The following is a 20629-nucleotide window of genomic DNA, read 5'->3' as shown; positions in this document are numbered from 1 at the left end:
TAGTTCTAGGTCATGTCTACATAGTTCTCAAACCCGTAGGGTCCGCACGCTTAACGTAATGATGACAAGTTTTATTATGAGTTTATAAGTTTTGATGTACCGAAGTTTGTTCGGAGTCCCGGATATGATCACGGACGTAACGAGGAGTCTTGAAATGGTCGAGACATAAAGATCGATATATTGGAAGCCTATATTTGGACATCAGAATCGTTCCGGGTGAAATCGGCATTTTACCGGAGTACCGGGAGGTTACCGGAACCCCCCGGGGGGTTATTGGGCCTACATGGGCCTCGAGGGAGAAGAGGGAAGGAGACAGGAGGGGGCCGCGCGCCCCTCCCCTTCCTAGTCCGAATAGGACAAGGGAAGGGGGGCGGCGCCCCCCCTTTCCTTCCCCTCTTCCTCCTCTTTCCCCCCTTCTCCTATTCCAACTAGGAAAGAAGGGAGTCCTACTCCCGGTGGGAGTAGGACTCCCCCCTTGGCGCGCCCTCCTTGGCCGGCCGCCTCCTCCCCCCTGGCTCCTTTATATACGGGGGCGGGGGGCACCCCATAGACACACAAGTTGATCTATGGATCGTTCCTTAGCCGTGTGCGGTGCCCCCCTCCACCATATTCCACCTCGGTCATATCGTCACGGAGTTTAAGCGAAGCCCTGCGCCGGTAGAGCATCATCATCGTCACCACGCCGTCGTGCTGACGGAACTCATCCCCGAAGCTTTGCTGGATCGGAGCCCGGGGATTCGCATTGAGCTGAACGTGTGCTGAACTCGGAGGTGCCGTACGTTCGGTGCTTGGATCGGTCGGATCGTGAAGACGTACGACTACATCAACCACGTTGTCATAACGCTTCCGCTTACGGTCTACGAGGGTACGTGGACAACACTCTTTCCTCTCGTTGCTATGCCATCACCATGATCTTGCGTGTACGTAGGAAATTTTTTGAAATTACTACGTTCCCCAACAGTGGCATCCGAGCCTAGGTTTTATGCGTTGATGTTATATGCACAAGTAGAACACAAGTGAGTTGTGGGCGATACAAGTCATACTGCTTACCAGCATGTCATACTTTGGTTCGGCGGTATTGTGAGATGAAGCGGCCCGGACCGACATTACGCGTACGCTTACGCGAGACTGGTTTCACCGTTGTGAGCACTCGTGCTTAAAGGTGGCTGGCGGGTGTCTGTCTCTCTCACTTTAGCTGAATCGAGTGTGGCTACGCCCGGTCCTTGCGAAGGTTAAAACAGCACCAACTTGACGAACTATCATTGTGGTTTTTATGCGTAGGTAAGAATGGTTCTTGCTAAAGCCCGTAGCAGCCACGTAAAATTTGCAACAACAAAGTAGAGGACGTCTAACTTGTTTTTGCAGGGCATGTTGTGATGTGATATGGTCAAGACGTGATGCTATATTTTATTGTATGAGATGATCATGTTTTGTAACCGAAGTTATCGGCAACTGGCAGGAGCCATATGGTTGTCGCTTTATTGTATGAAATGCAAACACCCTGTAATTGCTTTACTTTATCTCTAAGCGGTAGCGATAGTCGTAGAAGCAATAGATGGCGTAACGACAACGATGCTACGATGGAGATCAAGGTGTCGCACCGGTGATGATGGTGATCACGACGGTGCTTCGAAGATGGAGATCACAAGCACAAGATGATGATGGCCATATCATATCACTTATATTGATTGCATGTGATGTTTATCCTTTATGCATCTTATCTTGCTTTGATTGACAATAGCATTTTAAGATGATCTCTCACTAATAATCAAGAAGTGTTCTCCCTGAGTATGCACCGTTGCGAAAGTTCTTCGTGCTGAGACACCACGTGATGATCAGGTGTGATAGGCTCTACGTTCAAATACAACGGGTGCAAAACAGTTGCACACGCGGAATACTCAGGTCATACTTGACGAGCCTAGCATATACAGATATGGCCTCGGAACACGGAGACCGAAAGGTCGAACGTGAATCATATAGTAGATATGATCAACATAGTGATGTTCACCATTGAAACTACTCCATCTCACGTGATGATCGGACATGGTTTAGTTGATTTGGATCACGTGATCACTTAGATGACTAGAGAGATGTCTGTCTAAGTGGGAGTTCTTAAGTAATATGATTAATTGAACTTAAATTTATCATGAACTTAGTACCTGATAGTATTTTGCTTGTCTATGTTTGTTTGTAGATAGATGGCTCATGTTGTTGTTCCGTTGAATTTTAATGCGTTCCTTGAGAAAGCAAAGTTGAAAGATGATGGTAGCAATTACACGGACTGGGTCTGTAACCTGAGGATTATCCTCATTGCTGCATAGAAAAGTTATGTCCTGGAAGCACCGCTGGGTGCCAGGCCTGCTGCTGATGCAACTGACGACATTAAGAACGTCTGGCAGAGCAAAGCTGATGACTACTCGATAGTTCAGTGTGCCATGCTTTACGGCTTAGAACCGGGTCTTCAACGACGTTTTGAACGTCATGGAGCATATGAGATGTTCCAGGAGTTGAAGTTAATATTTCAAGCAAATGCCCGGATTGAGAGATATGAAGTCTCCAATAAGTTCTATAGCTGCAAGATGGAGGAGAATAGTTCTGTCAGTGAACATATACTCAAAATGTCTGGGTATAATAATCACTTGATTCAACTAGGAGTTAATCTTCCTGATGATAGTGTCATTGACAGAATTCTTCAATCACTGCCACCAAGCTACAAGAGCTTCGTGATGAACTATAATATGCAAGGGATGAACAAGACTATTCCCGAGCTCTTCACGATGCTAAAAGCCGCGGAGGTAGAAATCAAGAAGGAGCATCAAGTGTTGATGGTTAACAAGACCACCAGTTTCAAGAAAAAGGGCAAAGGGAAGAAGAAGGGGAACTTCAAAAAGAACAGCAAGCAAGTTGCTGCTCAAGAGAAGAAACCCAAGTCTGGACCTAAGCCTGAAACTGAGTGCTTCTACTGCAAGCAGACTGGACACTGGAAGCGGAACTGCCCCAAGTATTTGGCGCATAAGAAGGATGGCAAAGTGAACAAAGGTATATGTGATATACATGTTATTGATGTGTACCTTACTAATGCTCGCACTAGCACCTGGGTATTTGATACTGGTTCTGTTGCTAATATTTGCAACTCGAAACAGGGACTACGGATTAAGCGAAGATTGGCTAAGGACGAGGTGACGATACGCGTGGCAAATGGTTCCAAAGTCGATGTGATCGCGGTCGGCACGCTACCTCTACATCTACCATCGGGATTAGTTTTAGACCTAAATAATTGTTATTTGGTGCCAGCATTGAGCATGAACATTATATCTAGATCTTGTTTGATGCGAGACGGTTATTCATTTAAATCAGAGAATAATGGTTGTTCTATTTATATGAGTAATATCTTTTATGGTCATGCACCCTTGAAAAGTGGTCTATTTTTATTGAATCTCGATAGTAGTGATACACATATTCATAGTGTTGAAACCAAAAGATGCAGAGTTGATAACGATAGTGCAACTTATTTGTGGCACTGCCGTTTAGGTCATATCGGTGTAAAGCGCATGAAGAAACTCCATACTGATGGGCTTTTGGAATCACTTGATTATGAATCACTTGGTACTTGCGAACCGTGCCTCATGGGCAAGATGACTAAAACGCCGTTCTCCGGAACTATGGAGCGAGCAACTGATTTGTTGGAAATCATACATACTGATGTTTGTGGTCCAATGAATGTTGAGGCTCGCGGCGGGTATCGTTATTTTCTCACCTTCACAGATGATTTGAGTAGATATGGGTATATCTACTTGATGAAACACAAGTCTGAAACAATTGAAAAGTTCAAAGAATTTTAGAGTGAAGTGGAAAATCATCGTAACAAGAAAATAAAATTTCTACGATCTGATCGTGGAGGAGAATATTTGAGTTACGAGTTTGGTCTACACTTGAAACAATGCGGAATAGTTTCGCAATTCACGCCACCCGGAACACCACAACGAAATGGTGTGTCCGAACGTCGTAATCGTACTTTACTAGATATGGTGCGATCTATGATGTCTCTTACTGATTTACCGCTATCGTTTTGGGGTTATGCTTTAGAGACGGCCGCATTCACGTTAAACAGGGCACCATCAAAATCCGTTGAGACGACACCTTATGAACTATGGTTTGGCAAGAAACCAAAGTTGTCGTTTCTTAAAGTTTGGGGCTGCGATGCTTATGTGAAGAAACTTCAACCAGATAAGCTCGAACCCAAATCGGAGAAATGTGTCTTCATAGGATACCCAAAAGAGACTATTGGGTACACCTTCTATCACAGATCTGAGGGCAAGATTTTCGTTGCTAAAGTCGGATCCTTTCTAGAGAAGGAGTTTCTCTTGAAAGAAGTGAGTGGGAGGAAAGTAGAACTTGATGAGATAACTGTATATACTCCCTTATTGGAAAGTAGTTCATCACAAGAACCGGTTCCTGTGACAACTACACCAATTAGTGAGGAAGCTAATGATATTGATCATGAAACTTCAGATCAAGTTTCTACTGAACCTCGTAGGTCTACCAGAGTAAGATCCGCACCAGAGTGGTACGGTAATCCAATTCTGGAAGTCATGTTACTTGACCATGATGAACCTACGAACTATGAGGAAGCGATGATGAGCCCAGATTCCGCAAAATGGCTAGAGGCCATGAAATCTGAGATGGGATCCATGTATGAAAACAAAGTATGGACTTTGGTTGACTTGCCCGATGATCGGCAAGCAATTGAGAATAAATGGATCTTTAAGAAGAAGACTGACGCTGATGGTAATGTAATTGTCTATAAAGCTCGACTTGTTGCGAAAGGTTTTTGACAAGTTCAAGGAGTTGACTACGATGAGACTTTCTCACCCGTAGCGATGCTTAAGTCTGTCCGAATCATGTTAGCTATTGCTGCATTTCATGATTATGAAATTTGGCAAATGGATGTCAAAACTGCATTCTTGAATGGATTTCTGGAAGAAGAGTTGTATATGATGCAGCCAGAAGGTTTTGTTGATCCAAAAGGTGCTAACAAAGTGTGCAAGCTCCAGCGTTCCATTTATGGACTGGTGCGAGCATCTCGGAGTTGGAATAAACGCTTTGATAGTGTGATCAAAGCATATGGTTTTATACAGACTTTTGGAGAAGCCTGTATTTACAAGAAAGTGAGTGGGAGCTCTGTAGCATTTCTGATATTATATGTAGATGACATATTATTAATTAGAAATGATATAGAATTTCTGGATAGCATAAAGGGATACTTGAAAAAAAGTTTTTCAATGAAAGACCTCGGTGAAGCTGCTTACATATTGGGCATCAAGATCTATAGAGATAGATCAAGACGCTTAATAGGACTTTCACAAAGCACAGACCTTGATAAAATTTTGAAAAAGTTCAAAATGGATCAGGCAAAGAAAGGGTTCTTTCCCGTACTACAAGGTGTGAAGTTGAGTCAAACTCAATGCCCGACCACAGTAGAAGATAGAGAGAAAATGAAAGATGTTCCCTATGCTTCAGCCATATGCTCTATCATGTATGCAATGCTGTGTACCAGACCTGACATATGCTTAGCAATAAGCTTGGCAGGAAGGTACCAAAGTAATCCAGGAGTGGATCACTGGACAACGGTCAAGAACATCCTGAAATACCTGAAAAGGACTAAGGATATGTTTCTCGTATATGGAGGTGACAAAGAGCTAGTCATAAATGGTTACGTCGATGCAAGCTTTGACACTGATCCGGACGATTCTGAATCGCAAACCGGATACGTGTTTTTATTAAACGGTGGAGCTGTAAGTTGGTGCAATTCTAAACAAAGCATCGTGGCGGGATCTACATGTGAAGCGGAGTACATAGCTGCTTCGGAAGCAGCAAATGAAGGAGTCTGGATGAAGGAGTTCATTTCCGATCTAGGTGTCATACCTAGTGCATCGGGACCAATGAAAATCTTCTGTGACAATACTGGTGCAATTGCCTTGGCAAAGGAATCCAGATTTCACAAGAGGACCAAGCACATCAAGAGACGCTTCAATTCCATTCGGGACCAAGTCCAAGTGGGAGACATAGAGATTTGCAAGATACATACGGATCTGAATGTTGCAGACCCGTTGACTAAGCCACTCTCACGAGCAAAACATGATCAGCACCAAGACTCCATGCGTGTTAGAATCATTACTATGTAATCTAGATTATTGACTCTAGTGCAAGTGGGAGACTGAAGGAAATATGCCCTAGAGGCAATAATAAAGTTATTATTTATTTCTTCATATCATGATAAATGTTTATTATTCATGCTAGAATTGTATTAACCGGAAACATGATACATGTGTGAATACATAGACAAACATATAGTCACTAGTATGCCTCTACTTGACTAGCTCATTAATCAAAGATGGTTATGTTTCCTAACCATAGACATGTGTTGTCATTTGATTAATGGGATCACATCATTAGGAGAATGATGTGATTGACATCACCCATTCCGTTAGCCTAGCACTTGATCGTTTAGTATATTGCTATTGCTTTCTTCATGACTTATACATGTTCTTGTAACTATGAGAATTATGCAACTCCCGTTTACCGGAGGAACACTTTGGGCACTACCAAATGTCACAACGTAACTGGGTGATTATAAAGGAGTACTACAGGTGTCTCCGAAGGTACATGTTGAGTTGGCGTATTTCGAGATTAGGTTTTGTCACTCCGATTGTCGGAGAGGTATCTCTGGGCCCTCTCGGTAATGCACATCATTATAAGCCTTGCAAGCAATGTGACCAAATGAGTTGGTTATGGGATGATGCATTACGGAACGAGTAAAGAGACTTGCCGGTAACGAGATTGAACTAGGTATTGGATACCGACGATCAAATCTCGGGCGAGTAACATACCGATGACAAAGGGAACAACGTATGTTGTTATGCGGTTTGACCGATAAAGATCTTCGTAGAATATGTAGGAACCAATATGGGCATCCAGGTTCCTCTATTGGTTATTGACCGAGAATAGTTCCAGGTCATGTCTACATAGTTCTCGAACCCGTAGGGTCCGCATGCTTAACGTTACGATGACAGTTTTATTATGAGTTTATAAGTTTTGATGTACTGAAGTTTGTTCGGAGTCCCAGATATGATGACGGACGTAACGAGAAGTCTCGAAATGGTCGAGACATAAAGATCGATATATTGGAAGCCTATATTTGGACATCGGAATCGTTCCGGGTGAAATCGGCATTTTACCGGAGTACCGGGAGGTTACAGGAAGCCCTCGGGGGGTTATTGGGCCTACATGGGCCTCGAGGGAGAAGAGGGAAGGAGGCAGGAGGGGGCCGCGCGCCCCTCCCCTTCCTAGTCCGAATAGGACAAGGGAAGGGGGGCGGCGCCCCCTTTCCTTCCCCTCTTCCTCCTCTTTCCCCCCTTCTCCTATTCCAACTAGGAAAGAAGGGAGTCCTACTCCCGGTGGGAGTAGGACTCCCCCCTTGGCGCGCCCTCCTTGGCCGGCCGCCTCCTCCCCCCTGGCTCCTTTATATACGGGGGCGGGGGGCACCCCATAGACACACAAGTTGATCTACGGATCATTCCTTAGCCGTGTGCGGTACCCCCCTCCACCATATTCCACCTCGGTCATATCGTCGCGGAGTTTAGGCGAAGCCCTGCGCCGGTAGAGCATCATCATCGTCACCACGCCGTCGTGCTGACGGAACTCATCCCCGAAGCTTTGCTGGATCGAAGCCCGGGGATCATCATTGAGCTGAACGTGTGCTGAACTCGGAGGTGCCGTACGTTCGGTGCTTGGATCGGTCGGATCGTGAAGACGTACGACTACATCAACCGCGTTGTCATAACGCTTCCGCTTACGGTCTACGGGGGTACGTAGACAACACTCTCTCCTCTCGTTGCTATGGCATCACCATGATCTTGCGTGTACGTAGGAAATTTTTGGAAATTACTACGTTCCCCAACAGTTGAATGATATAGCCACCTTGTTTACTAATGATGAGAAGTCTCGCTATTTATATATCCTTAAGATATTTCCGTTCTCATTAAAGGGTGATGCTAAGACTTGGTATAATTCTCTTGCTCCTGGTTGTGTGCGTAGTCCCCAGGATATGATTTATTACTTCTTTGCTAAATATTTCCCTTCTCATAAGAAACACGCTGCCTTGCGGGAAATATATAATTTTGTGCAAATCAAAGAAGAGAGTCTCCCACAAGCTTGGGGGAGGCTTCTCCGGTTACTTAATGCTTTGCCTGATCATCCTCTTAAGAAAAATGAAATACTTGATATCTTTTATAATGGACTAACCGATGCTTCCAAGGACTACTTGGATAGTTGTGCGGGTTGTGTTTTCAAGGAAAGAACAGTCGACGAAGCTGAAATACTGTTGAATAATATGTTGACTAATGAAAATAATTGGACTCTTCCCGAGCCAGTTCCTGAATTAATTTCTGAACCAATTGAGCCAACTCCTGAGCTTATTCCTAAACCCACTCCGAAGAAGAGAGGTGTTTTATTTCTTAGTCCTGAAGATATGCAAGAGGCAAAGAAATCAATGAAAGAAAAAGGTATTAAAGCTGAAGATGTTAAGAATTTACCTCCTATAGAAGAAATACATGGTCTTAATTTACCTCCTGAAGAACCACATTGTCTTGATAACCCGACACAGGTAGTAGAGGTAAATTCTCTCTATAGATATGATAAAGTTGAAATACCCTCTACTAAATTTCATAGCCCTTGCTTAGATGAATTTGATGACTTTATGGCTAGACAAGAAAGTTTTGATGCTTATGTTGGTAGAGAGTTAAAGAATAATGCTTTCGATATAGGACGCGTAGGTGATAATCTGGCTAGAGTTAAAGATGAACTTCACCGCGTTAGCAAATATGCTTCTATGGTTGCCACTCAAGCTGAGCAAGTACTTAAAGCTCAGAATGATTTGATTGATGAATTAAATAATAAAAATGACTTTGCTATTAGAGTGGCTACTAGAACTGGTAGAATGACTTAGGAACCTTTGTATCCTGAAGGCCACCCTAAGAGAATCGAGCAAGATTCTCAGAGAAATAATTTAGAGGCACCTAGTTCTTCTAAAAAGAAGAAAAAGAAAAATGATAGGACTTTGCATGCTTCTAGTGAACCTACTGTAGACCCACCTGAGAATCCCAATAATACTTCTATTTCTGATGCTGAAACACAATCAGGTGATGAACATGAAGCTAGTGATAATGTTAATGATAATGTTCATGTTGATGCTCAACCTAGCAAAAACAATGATGTAGAGGTTGAACCTGTTGTTGATCTTGGTAACCCACAATCAAAGAATCAACGTTATGATAAGAGAGATTTTGTTGCTAGGAAGCACGGTAAAGAAAGAGAACCATGGGTTCAGAAACCCATGCCCTTTCCTCCTAAACCATCCAAGTCAAAGGATGATGAGGATTTTGAGCGCTTTGCTGAAATGATTAGACCTATTTTCTTACGTATGCGCTTAACTGATATGCTTAACGTAAATCCTTATGCTAAGTATATGAAGGATATCATAACAAACAAAAGAAAGATACCGGAAGCTGAAATTTCCACCATGCTTGCTAATTACACTTTCAAAGGTGGAATACCAAAGAAACTTGGAGATTCGGGTGTTCCAACTATACCATGCTCCATTAAAAGAAATTATGTTAGAACTGCTTTATGTGATCTTGGAGCCGGTGTTAGTGTTATGCCTCTCTCTTTATATCGTAGACTTGAATTGAATAAGTTGACACCTACTGAAATATCTTTGAAAATGGCCGATAAATCAACTGCTATACATGTCGCTATTTGTGAGGATGTGCCTGTTGTGGTTGCAAATGTCACTATCTTAACGGACTTTGTTATTCTTGATATTCCCAAGGACGATAGTATGTCTATTATCCTTGGTAGACCTTTTCTTAATACTGCAGGGGCTGTTATTGATTGCAACAAAGGCAATGTCACTTTTCATGTTAATGGTAATGAGCATACGGTACACTTTCCGAGAAAACAATCTCAAGTTCATAGTATCAATTCTATTGAAAAAGTTCCAACTATCATTTTTGGAGGTTTTGAATTTCCTCTCTCTACTGTCAAGAAAAAGTATGATATTCTTATTGTTGGGGATTTTCATATCCCCGTTGAGGTAACTTAGTGTTATTCGAAATTTCTCCAGGTTCCGTGTTATTCGGAATGAGTTTGTTAACAAGACTTGATCAACCTTGTTAGTGGATTCATTTTGATGACCACGAGATGGATGAAACTAGAAGGCACAACCTTCTGTACCCTCTTTTTACTTTCTGTTATTTAGAATAAATAAAGCAAAAATAGTATTATTCGTCTGTTTACTGAATTATCCGAGCATTAAAAAATTAGTCCAAAAACAAAAGTGCTCCAAATGCCCTGCAAATTTAGTATGATTTTTTCTGGAATATTTGAGGATTTTAGGCACTGAAAACACTGCAGGAGGGGCAAGCACCAGGCCACGAGAGAGGAGGGCCCCCCTGTAGGGCGCGCCCCCCTGTCTCGTGGGCCCCTGGTGGCTCCCCTCCACTTATGCCAGCACCCACACACTTCATCTTCTACCCAAAAAAAATCTCCATCCAGCTCAAGCACGAGTTCTAGCTCGTTTTGCTGCGATTTTCGATCTCTTAGCTCAAAGCTCCATTCGCAAAACTGCTTTGGGAGATTGTTGCTTGGTATGTGACTCCTCCATTGGTCCAATTAGTTTTTGTTCTAGTGCTTTATTCATTGCAAATTTTTGCTGCATAGGTGATCATGTTCTTGATCTTGCATGTTAAATTTTTGAGGTCCCAAGCAATTCCAATGCATGATATAGGCTCTAGGCACTTGTAGGAGTAGTTGCTATCAATCTTGTTTAGTTTTATTCACTTTTATTTTGAAGTTACTAAAATTTCAGAAATTTTCAGAAAAAGAAATATGCTTAGAAGAATGTACCAAGGAGGTTCCTCGGCAAAGAAAGGGCCAAGGATTGCTATACGTGAACAAGATGTTAATTTGCCAAGGGACGCAAATGTACGGGCTTGTGAGTGGCCATCCGATGATTTTATGGTCGAAGCAGGCTTCAAGGAGGAATTTGACGCGTATGTGCATAATACCGAGTTGGAGGACTTCTTACAAGATGAGTGTCCTCAATATTATCAATTGACTGATTCCTTTGTGCGGAGGTTCGAATATATTTCTGCGTGTAATTCTCCTAGTGTCATGTTTGATATTTATGATACATCTTATACCATGGATTTAGAGGATTTCACAACTGCTTGCAAACTCCCGCAGTGGGGTAATATTAGTGATCCTCCCAAATATGAATTTAGAGATTTTATTGCTAGTATTACCGTGGAAGATTCTAGGGACGTAGCACAAGCTACCATAGGGAGCATTCATTTTCCTGCTATACATTACTTTGCTCTCTTTATTGGTAGATGCATTAATGGTAAGGACGACGTATGTCACATGTGTGCCCCTGATCTTAGTGTCCTCAAGAGTGCTGTGTCAGGTTATAACTTGGGGGCAATAGTTGCACGTAGGTTGCAGAATAATAGTAGAAGGGGAGATTTCTTTGGAGGAATTTATGCAACCCGTGTGGCTAATTTTCTTAATATAGCTCCACGAGAGGGGGATATGATTTTACCTCCTGTTTATTTGGATAAAGAAGCTATGTTTGATCATCATTTTCTTGAGAGGAATCAACAATTCCTCCACTATCGATTAATCTATGACAGACACAACGTCGTCACTGTTACTCTTCTTGCTCCCTACCTTTTTGATTATCAGGCAAAAGGAAGATATGTTGTCACTAGGGAAGAAGCAACTGAATATGAGAGGGGAATGGAGGCAGCTCACCAACACGCTGCTGCTCAGGAGACGTTCGTCTCTGCATCTCAGTACTACCCCAGTTTCACTTATGGATATCAGCCAGGCGGTCATTGGTATTAAACCAACTTAGGCCAAAAGCCTAAGCTTGAGGGAGTACGTATTTCTCACCAACTTTACATTCATGTTCACACACTAGTCGTCGGTGCTCATACTCTTTCATTGTATTATCCATGTTAGTTTAATTTTCTTTTTCTAGTTTTCTTCTTGTGTGTTTGATAAACCTTGAGAAAAACCAAAAAAATTAGTTAGTTTAATTTCCTTGCTTGTAGTAGAAATTAAAATAAAAACCCAAAAAGATTTCTCGTTCTTTTCTTTTACTTGTTGGGAGCTTTCCCGTGTAAATAGTTTTATTTTCTTTTCTTTCTTTTGGGGGTCGAGAAGACTATATTGAAAATGCTTAGTGGCTCTTATATGCATGATTGTCTATTTAACTTAGAGCCCATATTACTTGTCTTCTCTCTTGAGTTGAATGCTTGCAGATTCCAGCTTAGTCCAATGCACGTGCACTCTTATTATTATACACATCGTTCGGTCGTGCAAGTGAAAGGCAATAATGACGATATATGATGGACTTATTGGGATGAGAAAAGCTGGTATGAACTCGACCTCTCTTATTTTTGTAAATATGATGAGTTCATCGTTCCTGAGTCAGCTATTATGAAGTAAACATATTTGCAATGACATTTAGAGATTATAGTTGCTTGTGTCATGCTTGATTAGCTATGAGTTATAATGGTTTACCTTACGTGCCAACATGCAATTAGAATGATTGTGATGTGGTATGACGGGATGGTATCCTCCTTTAAATGAATTGAGTGACTCGACTTGGCACATGTTCACGCATGTAGTTGAATCAAATCAACATAGCCTTCACGATATTTATGTTCATGGTGGATTATATTCTACTCATGCTTGTACTCGGTGTGAATTAATTTTAATGCATGTTTACGACTGTTGTCGCTCTCTCAGTTGGTCGCTTCCCAGTCTTTTGCTAGCCTTCACCTGTACTAAGCGGGAATACTGCTTGTGCATCCAAACTCCTTAAACCCCAAAGTTGTTCCATACGAGTCCACTATACCTTCCTATATGCGGTATTTACCTGCCGTTCCAAGTAAATTTGTATGTGTCAAACTCCAAACCTTCAAATGAAATTCTGTTTTGTATACTCGAGCAACTCATGTTTCAACTAGGGCTGCCTATATCTTCCATGCTAGGTGGGTTATTCTCAAGAGGAGTGGACTCCGCTCCTCATTCACGAGAAAGGGCCGGTAACCGGGATGCCCAGTCCCATGATCCAAAACGATCAAAGCAAATCGAAATAATTGAACAAAACCCCCCAGGGTTGTTGTATGTTGGAGGCACTCGTTGTTTCGAGCAATCTATGGATTGATGCTTGTTGGTGGTTGGGGGAGTATATCCCTTTACCATTCTGTTTGGGAACTGCCTATAATGCATGTAGTATGGAAGATACAGCCATCTCATAGTTGTTGCGTTGACAGCGAAAGTATGCCGCTCAAAATGTTATTCAATCTCTATTTTAAAATCGAGCTCTGGCACCTCTACAAATCTCTGCTTCCCTCTGCGAAGGGCCTATCTATTTACTTTTATGTTGAGTCATCATCCCTTCTTATTAAAAAGCACCCGCTGGAGAGCACACTGTCATTTGCATTCATTACTATTGGTTTATATTGGGTATGACTTGACTGGATCTTTTTTACCATGAATCACAATGTTTAGTCAGTCCTTGATCTTTAAAGGTGCTCTGCATTTATGTTTTGCGGTATCAGAAAGGGCTAGCGAGATATCATTTTGTTATATCATGTTATGATTATTTTGAGAAAGTGTTGTCATCCGAGTTTTATTATTATGGCTCGCAAGCTGATTATGCTATTGATATGAGTAATTGTGAGACCTATGTGTTATTGTGAGTATGGTTAGTTTATAATATTTGCTGAAACTTGAATGCTGGCTTTTCATGTTACAACAATAAGAGCAAATAGAGTTTGTAAAAGTTTTTCTTTATCACTTTCAGTTTATCAACTAAATTGCTTGAGGACAAACAAAGGTTTAAGCTTGGGGGAGTTGATACGTCTCCAGTGTATCTATTTTTTCAAACACTTTTGCCCTTGTTTTGGACTCTAACGTGCATGATTTGAATCAAACTAACCCGGACTGACGCTATTTTCAGCAGAACTGTCATGATGTTATTTTATGTGTAGAAAAGAAAAGTTCTCGGAATGTCCTGGAAATCCACGGAGGCACTTTTTGGAATTAATAAGAATTTTTGGCGAAAGAACTAATGCCAGGGGGCCCATAGCCTGTCCACGAGACAGGGGGCGCCCCCCCTAGGGCGCGGCCTCCTATCTCGTGGGCCCCCTGGACCTCCTCCGACTGCAACTCCAACTCCATATATTCCGTCTCGGGGAGAAAAAAATCAGAGAGAAAGTTTCATCGCATTTCACGACACGGAGCCGCCGCCAAGCCCTAGTCTCTCTCGGGAGGGCTGATATGGAGTCCGTTCGGGGCTCCGGAGAGGGGGATTCGTCGCCGTCGTCATCATCAACCATCCTCCATCACCAATTTCATGATGCTCACCTCCGTGCGTGAGTAATTCCATCGTTGGCTTGTTGGACGGTGATGGGTTGGATGAGATTTACCATGTAATTAAGTTAGTTTTGTTAGGGTTTGATCCCTTATATCCACTATGTTTTGAGATTGATGTTGCTATGACTTTGCCATGCTTAATGCTTGTCACTAGGGCCCGAGTGCCATGATTTCAAATCTGAATCTATTATGTTTTCATGAATATATGTGTGTTCTTGATCCTATCTTGCAAGTCTATAGTCACCTATTATGTGTTATGATCCGACAATCCCGAAGTGACAATAATCGGGATACTTCTCGGTGATGACCGTAGTTTGAGGAGTTCATGTGTTCACTATGTGTTAATGCTTTGGTCCGGTTCTCTATTAAAAGGAGGCCTTAATATCCCTTAGTTTCCGCTAGGACCCCGCTTCAACGGGAGGGTTGGACAAAAGACGTCATACAAGTTCTTTTCCATAAGCACGTATGACTATTTACGGAATACATGCCTACATTACATTGATGAACTGGAGCTAGTTCTATATCACCCTATGTTATAGCTATTGCATGAGGAATCGCATCCGGCATAATTATCCATCACTGATCCATTGCGTATGAGGTTTTGATATATTGTTATTCGCTTATTTACTTTTTCGTTGCTACTGTTACAACTACTACAAAACCCAAAAACATTTATCTTTACTTTTGCTACCGTTATCATTATTATCATACAACTTTTGCTACTAAACACTTTGCTGCAGATACTAAGTTATCCAGGTGTGGTTGAATTGACAACTCAACTGCTAATACTCAAGAATATTCTTTGGCTCCCCTTGTGTCGAATCAACAAATTTGGGTTGAATACTCTACCCTCGAAAGTTGTTGCGATCCCCTATGCTTGTGGGTTATCAACGCACCGCGACAGTGCGCCATGTGTCGGGGTGCACCCTCCCGTCATCAGGTGGCCATGCCGTCCTTACTCGAGCACGGCTCCTGCTTCTGAGCAACGATTCCATGCTCCACGAAGAAGCATCGCCCTCTTCCCTCCTCCATCAATCTGGTGCATCTTTGTGTGGCAACGTCTGATGGCTTGTGTGCTGCTCGCATGGCAGGCGAGGTAAGTTTGGCCAGATGACAACAGGTGATGCCCTGAGAGGCGCCACCTTCACCCCACGTTGCTAATTCTATCAAGGTTTTGTATGGCATGACGTGAGTTTGCTTATCATTTTCATGATCTTCTCAATATGATTATACATGCCTTCTTAGTGTCTCGTGTATGTGTTTATTGTACTAACACTTTGCTTCAAAGATTGCCGAACCATGATTCTTTGTTTCTTGGATATGTTTCTGACCAGACGAGCTTGCGCCCTGTCACGACAATCTCCTCCAATACGCGCCCCGGGCGGGCCTGACGCATCGCCGGTCGGTTCTTTTGCAGAAAAAAGAAGCAATTATTTTGGAGCCACGAATCATGTAGCATCGGTTGAAAATATAATTGGTTGATGTTGAACATACTACAAATCTGTAACTCTAACCAGCTATGCACAAAGGAAGTGGCAGAACAAATGGAAGCATACAAAATGGAAGAATCCGTTTCTAGGGTACATGCTAGAGATGTAGACGGTGGCTACGAGCTCCTTTTAATAGTATCATCCGGAACCTATAGAACCTACATGCTAAAGTAACAGACTCTAGTTCATGCATATGTTGCACCTGCAATACAAGAAGAAGCCCAACCAAAAACCTGGAAAAACACTATAGAACTTATGTTGTACTTCCTCCATCCAAATTATTTGACGCAGCTCTAGTACAGTAATTTGGATTGGATGGAGTATAACAAACACACCACTTTGAGAATCAACCTATTTGACACATGCATGAATTATAAAGATAGAATATTCTCTTAAGGAAAAGAGCCGGCGCTCACCTGATAATTGCGCATGCGACGACCGCCTCCACTACCGCCTGATTATAGATAGTACGGCATACAACAACCCTATAGGACACCAGCTAATATCGGTGATGCTACACACACGGACAAAATGTTACAGGGTTTACGGGCTGGGTTTAGGAAGAGGAAGGGCCTCACCCCCCTGAAAATCAGGGGGGAGAAGTTAATTAGTGCTAAGGCACCTCGTTGTTAGCCCGTGCGTCTAGGATTATTCGACTAATATAGCGATTTGAACCCTAGTGGATTGGGGATACCACAGTCCCTCTAACCATCCAACCACAGGTTGGGTCGCTTTTACAGAATTGGTGTTGGATAAAAACAGCAGCGGTGGGCACCAAAAGTCGGCCGTCACTGGTTCCTAATGTGTCAGTGGTGGGCATTAGTTTACCAATAGCGTCAATATTTTTCAAAGTTAGCAGTCGTGTCCAACTCTATAGTGTTCGCCACAAATATATTCATATAGTGTCCCTCAAGATGATCTGGATTACGCTTCTACAAAACTGACAAGCAATAATCTTATTTTAGAATTAGAAACCGCATGATCCACTCTCTCCAATCAAATAAATGTACCATCACTAATCAAATTAATGTGGCATCACTAATCATATTTCAGCAAAATTTTAGCAATCACTAATCACGGCTGTGTCCATGCGTGAGAGTGTGCACTATATTTTGCACTCAATCACAGTTCATATCAAATCATGACTTACCCCATTTGTCTCGGCCTCTCCCCAACATGCAATGAACAAGTCAAGGGCTACCGGTTGCTCCTTTCAAGGAGGGTTTAAGACAAGGCAGTATTCAGAGGATGAGTACCACAAATTCCAGCTCGAACAGAATAGCAACGATGAACTTCGCAAGGTTGCTGCTCAGTTTACGTTTTGTGGGCTGAAGAACTTTATCATCACGGTCCAGTTCATCATGATTCTAGTGTTGTTTTACTTTTGTGGTCGTATGTAATGGAATGAGCACTTGTTAGGATGGTAGATGGTAAGTTCACCATATAGAGTACAAGGTTACTGAAACCTGTCAAATATGTGCAACCAAACAACGTGCAGCACCTCATAACACCCATACACAGGTAACCAAATACGGGGCATAAATTGTGGTCGTGATGTAGAGAGACAATATGCAGACAACCAAAACATGATTTTTGAGCCCGCATTAATTAGCTCAGCCAGTCTCATATGAGCCAGAGATGCAAGGAGGAAAAAAAACAGTGCAGGGAACCAAACTGGCCCTAGATGCATCTGAAACCTTATGTGTGCATGTGGGACGAGAGTCATATGCAGGTTGTCCATCAGTTTATTCCTGGCCTTTTCTCAAACAGTTACCGTTCGACTCAGTGGAAAAGAATCGACCACCCCCCTGTCTTGCCAGTCGATCTGGATTACGCTTCGAGTACAAATTTGACAAGCAATCACTAATCATATTGGGAATCATATTTTAGCAATAGAAACCGCATGATCCCCTCTTTCCAATCGAATTAAACGTACCATCACCAATCAAATTTAATGTACCATCACTAATCATATTTCAGCAATCACTAATCACGGCCGTGTCCATGCATGAGTGTGCATTGCAGTATATTTTGCAGTCAATCACAGTTTATATCAAATCATGATTTACCCCATTCGTCTCGGCTCCCCATTTACTGATTACCATCTACTCATGGAGTATATATATGCTACACCATCATGGACTATACGTATACGCTGCACCAGCGGCACCCGCGACACGACCGGTGGAGGTGGAGCTAATCCTTGGGAGTTAATTAGTTACTAGGGCACAATGACGGGTGTGGTATCTCGTGCTGTCCTGCTCGTCGGCGTCGTGATCATGACGGCGCAGATGTGCGGGTGCACGGCTTACGTCGGCCATGGCGGCGGCGACGGTTTTAGCGTCGAGCTCATCCACCGTGACCACTCCGTCAAGTCGCCGTTCCACGACCCGTCGCTCACCCCGTATGCTCGCATGCTCGCGGCCGCGCGCCGTTCCACGCGGCGCGCCGCGGCACTGGCACGCTCGTATGCCGCCACCGCCGGCACTGGCTCTCCTGACGGCGGCGTGGCTGAGGTCATCTCCATCCCGCCGTTCGACTTCCTCATGTACGTCAACATCGGGTTGCCGCCTACACGGATGCTCGTCTATGCCGACACCGGCAGCGACCTCCTCTGGGTCAAATGCAGCAACGACGGCACCGCCGATCTTCCCAAAGCCGCCAGGAGAGCGCCGCCGAGGGTGGTGTTCAACCCGTCCAAGTCGCCGACGTTCGGCCGCGTGAACTGCAAGTCCGGCACGTGCCACGCGTTCACCGGCACCGGCGTCTCCTGCGACGCTAAATCCAACTGCAAGTACGTTTACTCCTACGGGGACGGCTCCGAGACTAGCGGCGTCCTCTCCACGGAGACCTTGACCTTCGACGACGCCCCAGGCGGCTGCGTCGGGTGCCGCGAGCGCCCGCAGCTGCAAGTGGCCAATTTCAACTTCGGCTGCTCCACGTCCACGAAAGGCGCCTTCACCGGGGATGGACTCGTTGGCCTCGGCGACGGGAACTTCTCCCTCGCCAACCAGCTCGGTGCCGCCACGTCGATCGGCCGGAGATTCTCCTACTGCCTCGTGCCCTCCTTCGTGAACACCCCCTCGATCCTCAACTTCGGCGCCCGCGCCGCCGTGAAGGAGCCGGGCGCAGCAACCACGCGGCTGCTCCACCCCGACGTCGACGCATATCTCACCATCGCGCTCGAGTCCGTCAAGATCGGGGGCAGGAGCTTCACGTTGCCACAGCGAGCCCGCATCCTGGTGGACTCTGGCACGTCGCTGACGTTACTTGTGAAGGAGCTGCTGGACCCGATGGTGAAGGAGCTGACCCGGAACATCAAGCTCCGGCGGGTGAAGTCACCGAACGAGGATTTACCTATTTGCTACGACGTGTCCGGGGTGGGGGAGACGGCGTTCGGGAAGATTGTCCCGAAGGTGAAGCTGGGGCTGGGAGGCGGTGGGGTGGTGACGCTCAAGGCGGAGAACACGTTCGTGATGCTGCGGGAGGGGACGATGTGCATGGCGTTGATGGAGGTCCCCAAGGAAGATCAGGGCATGATCTTGGGGAACATCGCCCAGCAGAACATGCACATCGGGATCGACCTCGACAAGCGCACTGTCACCTTCGCCAGTGTAGACTGTGCTACTTCCTATCCATGGCCCTCCCCTCCGGCGGCCTCAGTGTAGCTGCTTTTTTATTTTTATTTTTTTAGTTTTATTTAGGTGATGAGGAAATGTGTTATTTTGCTTGGCGTAAACACATAAAGACGTTACATGTGGTGCAAGATAAAACTTTTTTTGGGGGGGAAAGATAAAACTAATTGCTTTCTAAACCTATTCAAATACTGCCTACATTTTGTACTGTACAAAGCAAAACATAAATACTACCCCCTCCGTTTTTAAATACTCCCATGAGTATAAGTCTTTACATCGTGCCCATGCGGGGTGAGCGACGGGCACTCTTTCACGGAGTATAAGTCTTTATAGAGATTTCATCCACCGTGAGTATAAGTCTTTATAGAGATTTCACTACGGACTACTTTTTGATGTATATAGACATATTTTAGACTATAGATTCATTCATTTTGCTTCGTATGTAGTCCATTTTGAAATCTCTAAAAGAGTTATATTTAGAAACGAAGGGAGTAGTACGTAGCAACATTTTAAAGAGCCAAATGAAAACAACAAAGGCCAAAAACAATAATTCTAAAAGTGCGGGCCTTCTACGGAGGTTTTACAGGCCGTCTTAGCTAATCCCCCCTCCCCCCCCTCCCTCTGAATTTCAGCTGGGGTGACCCCCCATCCATATTTCTACCAAACCAGAAAACCGCAGTTTTCTTAGGCTAGAAAACCGCAGCTAAGCCCTCTCCCTTGACCGGTTAACCCCACAAAATGCTCCCCATATGTGGACCATTGCTTGCCAAGATGGGTAAGTTTAGAGTCTGGTTAATAATATATTCAACATGCGGCTATATGAAGTTGCCATATCACATATAATTTACCTAATTGTGCACTTGTGCAATACTTAGTCATACGACTATGACATGTTATTAATATATGGCTCATCTGTGAACCAATTTTGGATGGTTAGATGGACAGTGGTATCCCTACCCCATCAGGGTTTAATCCTGGTGCTCGCATTTATTCTGA

General features: G+C 43.8%; 1 protein-coding gene across 1 annotated transcript; it reads left to right on the top strand.

Moving 5' to 3' along the window:
* Nucleotides 1–18229: 18229 nt before the first annotated feature.
* LOC119280989 (aspartic proteinase CDR1-like) lies at nucleotides 18230–19666 on the top strand. The gene has a single exon (XM_037561651.1). The coding sequence runs from the start codon at nucleotides 18230–18232 to the stop codon at nucleotides 19664–19666; it is 1437 nt and encodes a 478-aa protein (XP_037417548.1).
* The last annotated feature ends 963 nt before the right edge of the window (nucleotides 19667–20629 follow it).

Source organism: Triticum dicoccoides, chromosome 3B (assembly GCF_002162155.2).
Source record: "Triticum dicoccoides isolate Atlit2015 ecotype Zavitan chromosome 3B, WEW_v2.0, whole genome shotgun sequence".
NCBI classification, from domain to species: domain Eukaryota; kingdom Viridiplantae; phylum Streptophyta; class Magnoliopsida; order Poales; family Poaceae; genus Triticum; species Triticum dicoccoides.
Note: the sequence above shows the minus strand (reverse complement) of the source record. Positions and strands in the feature narration are given on the sequence as shown.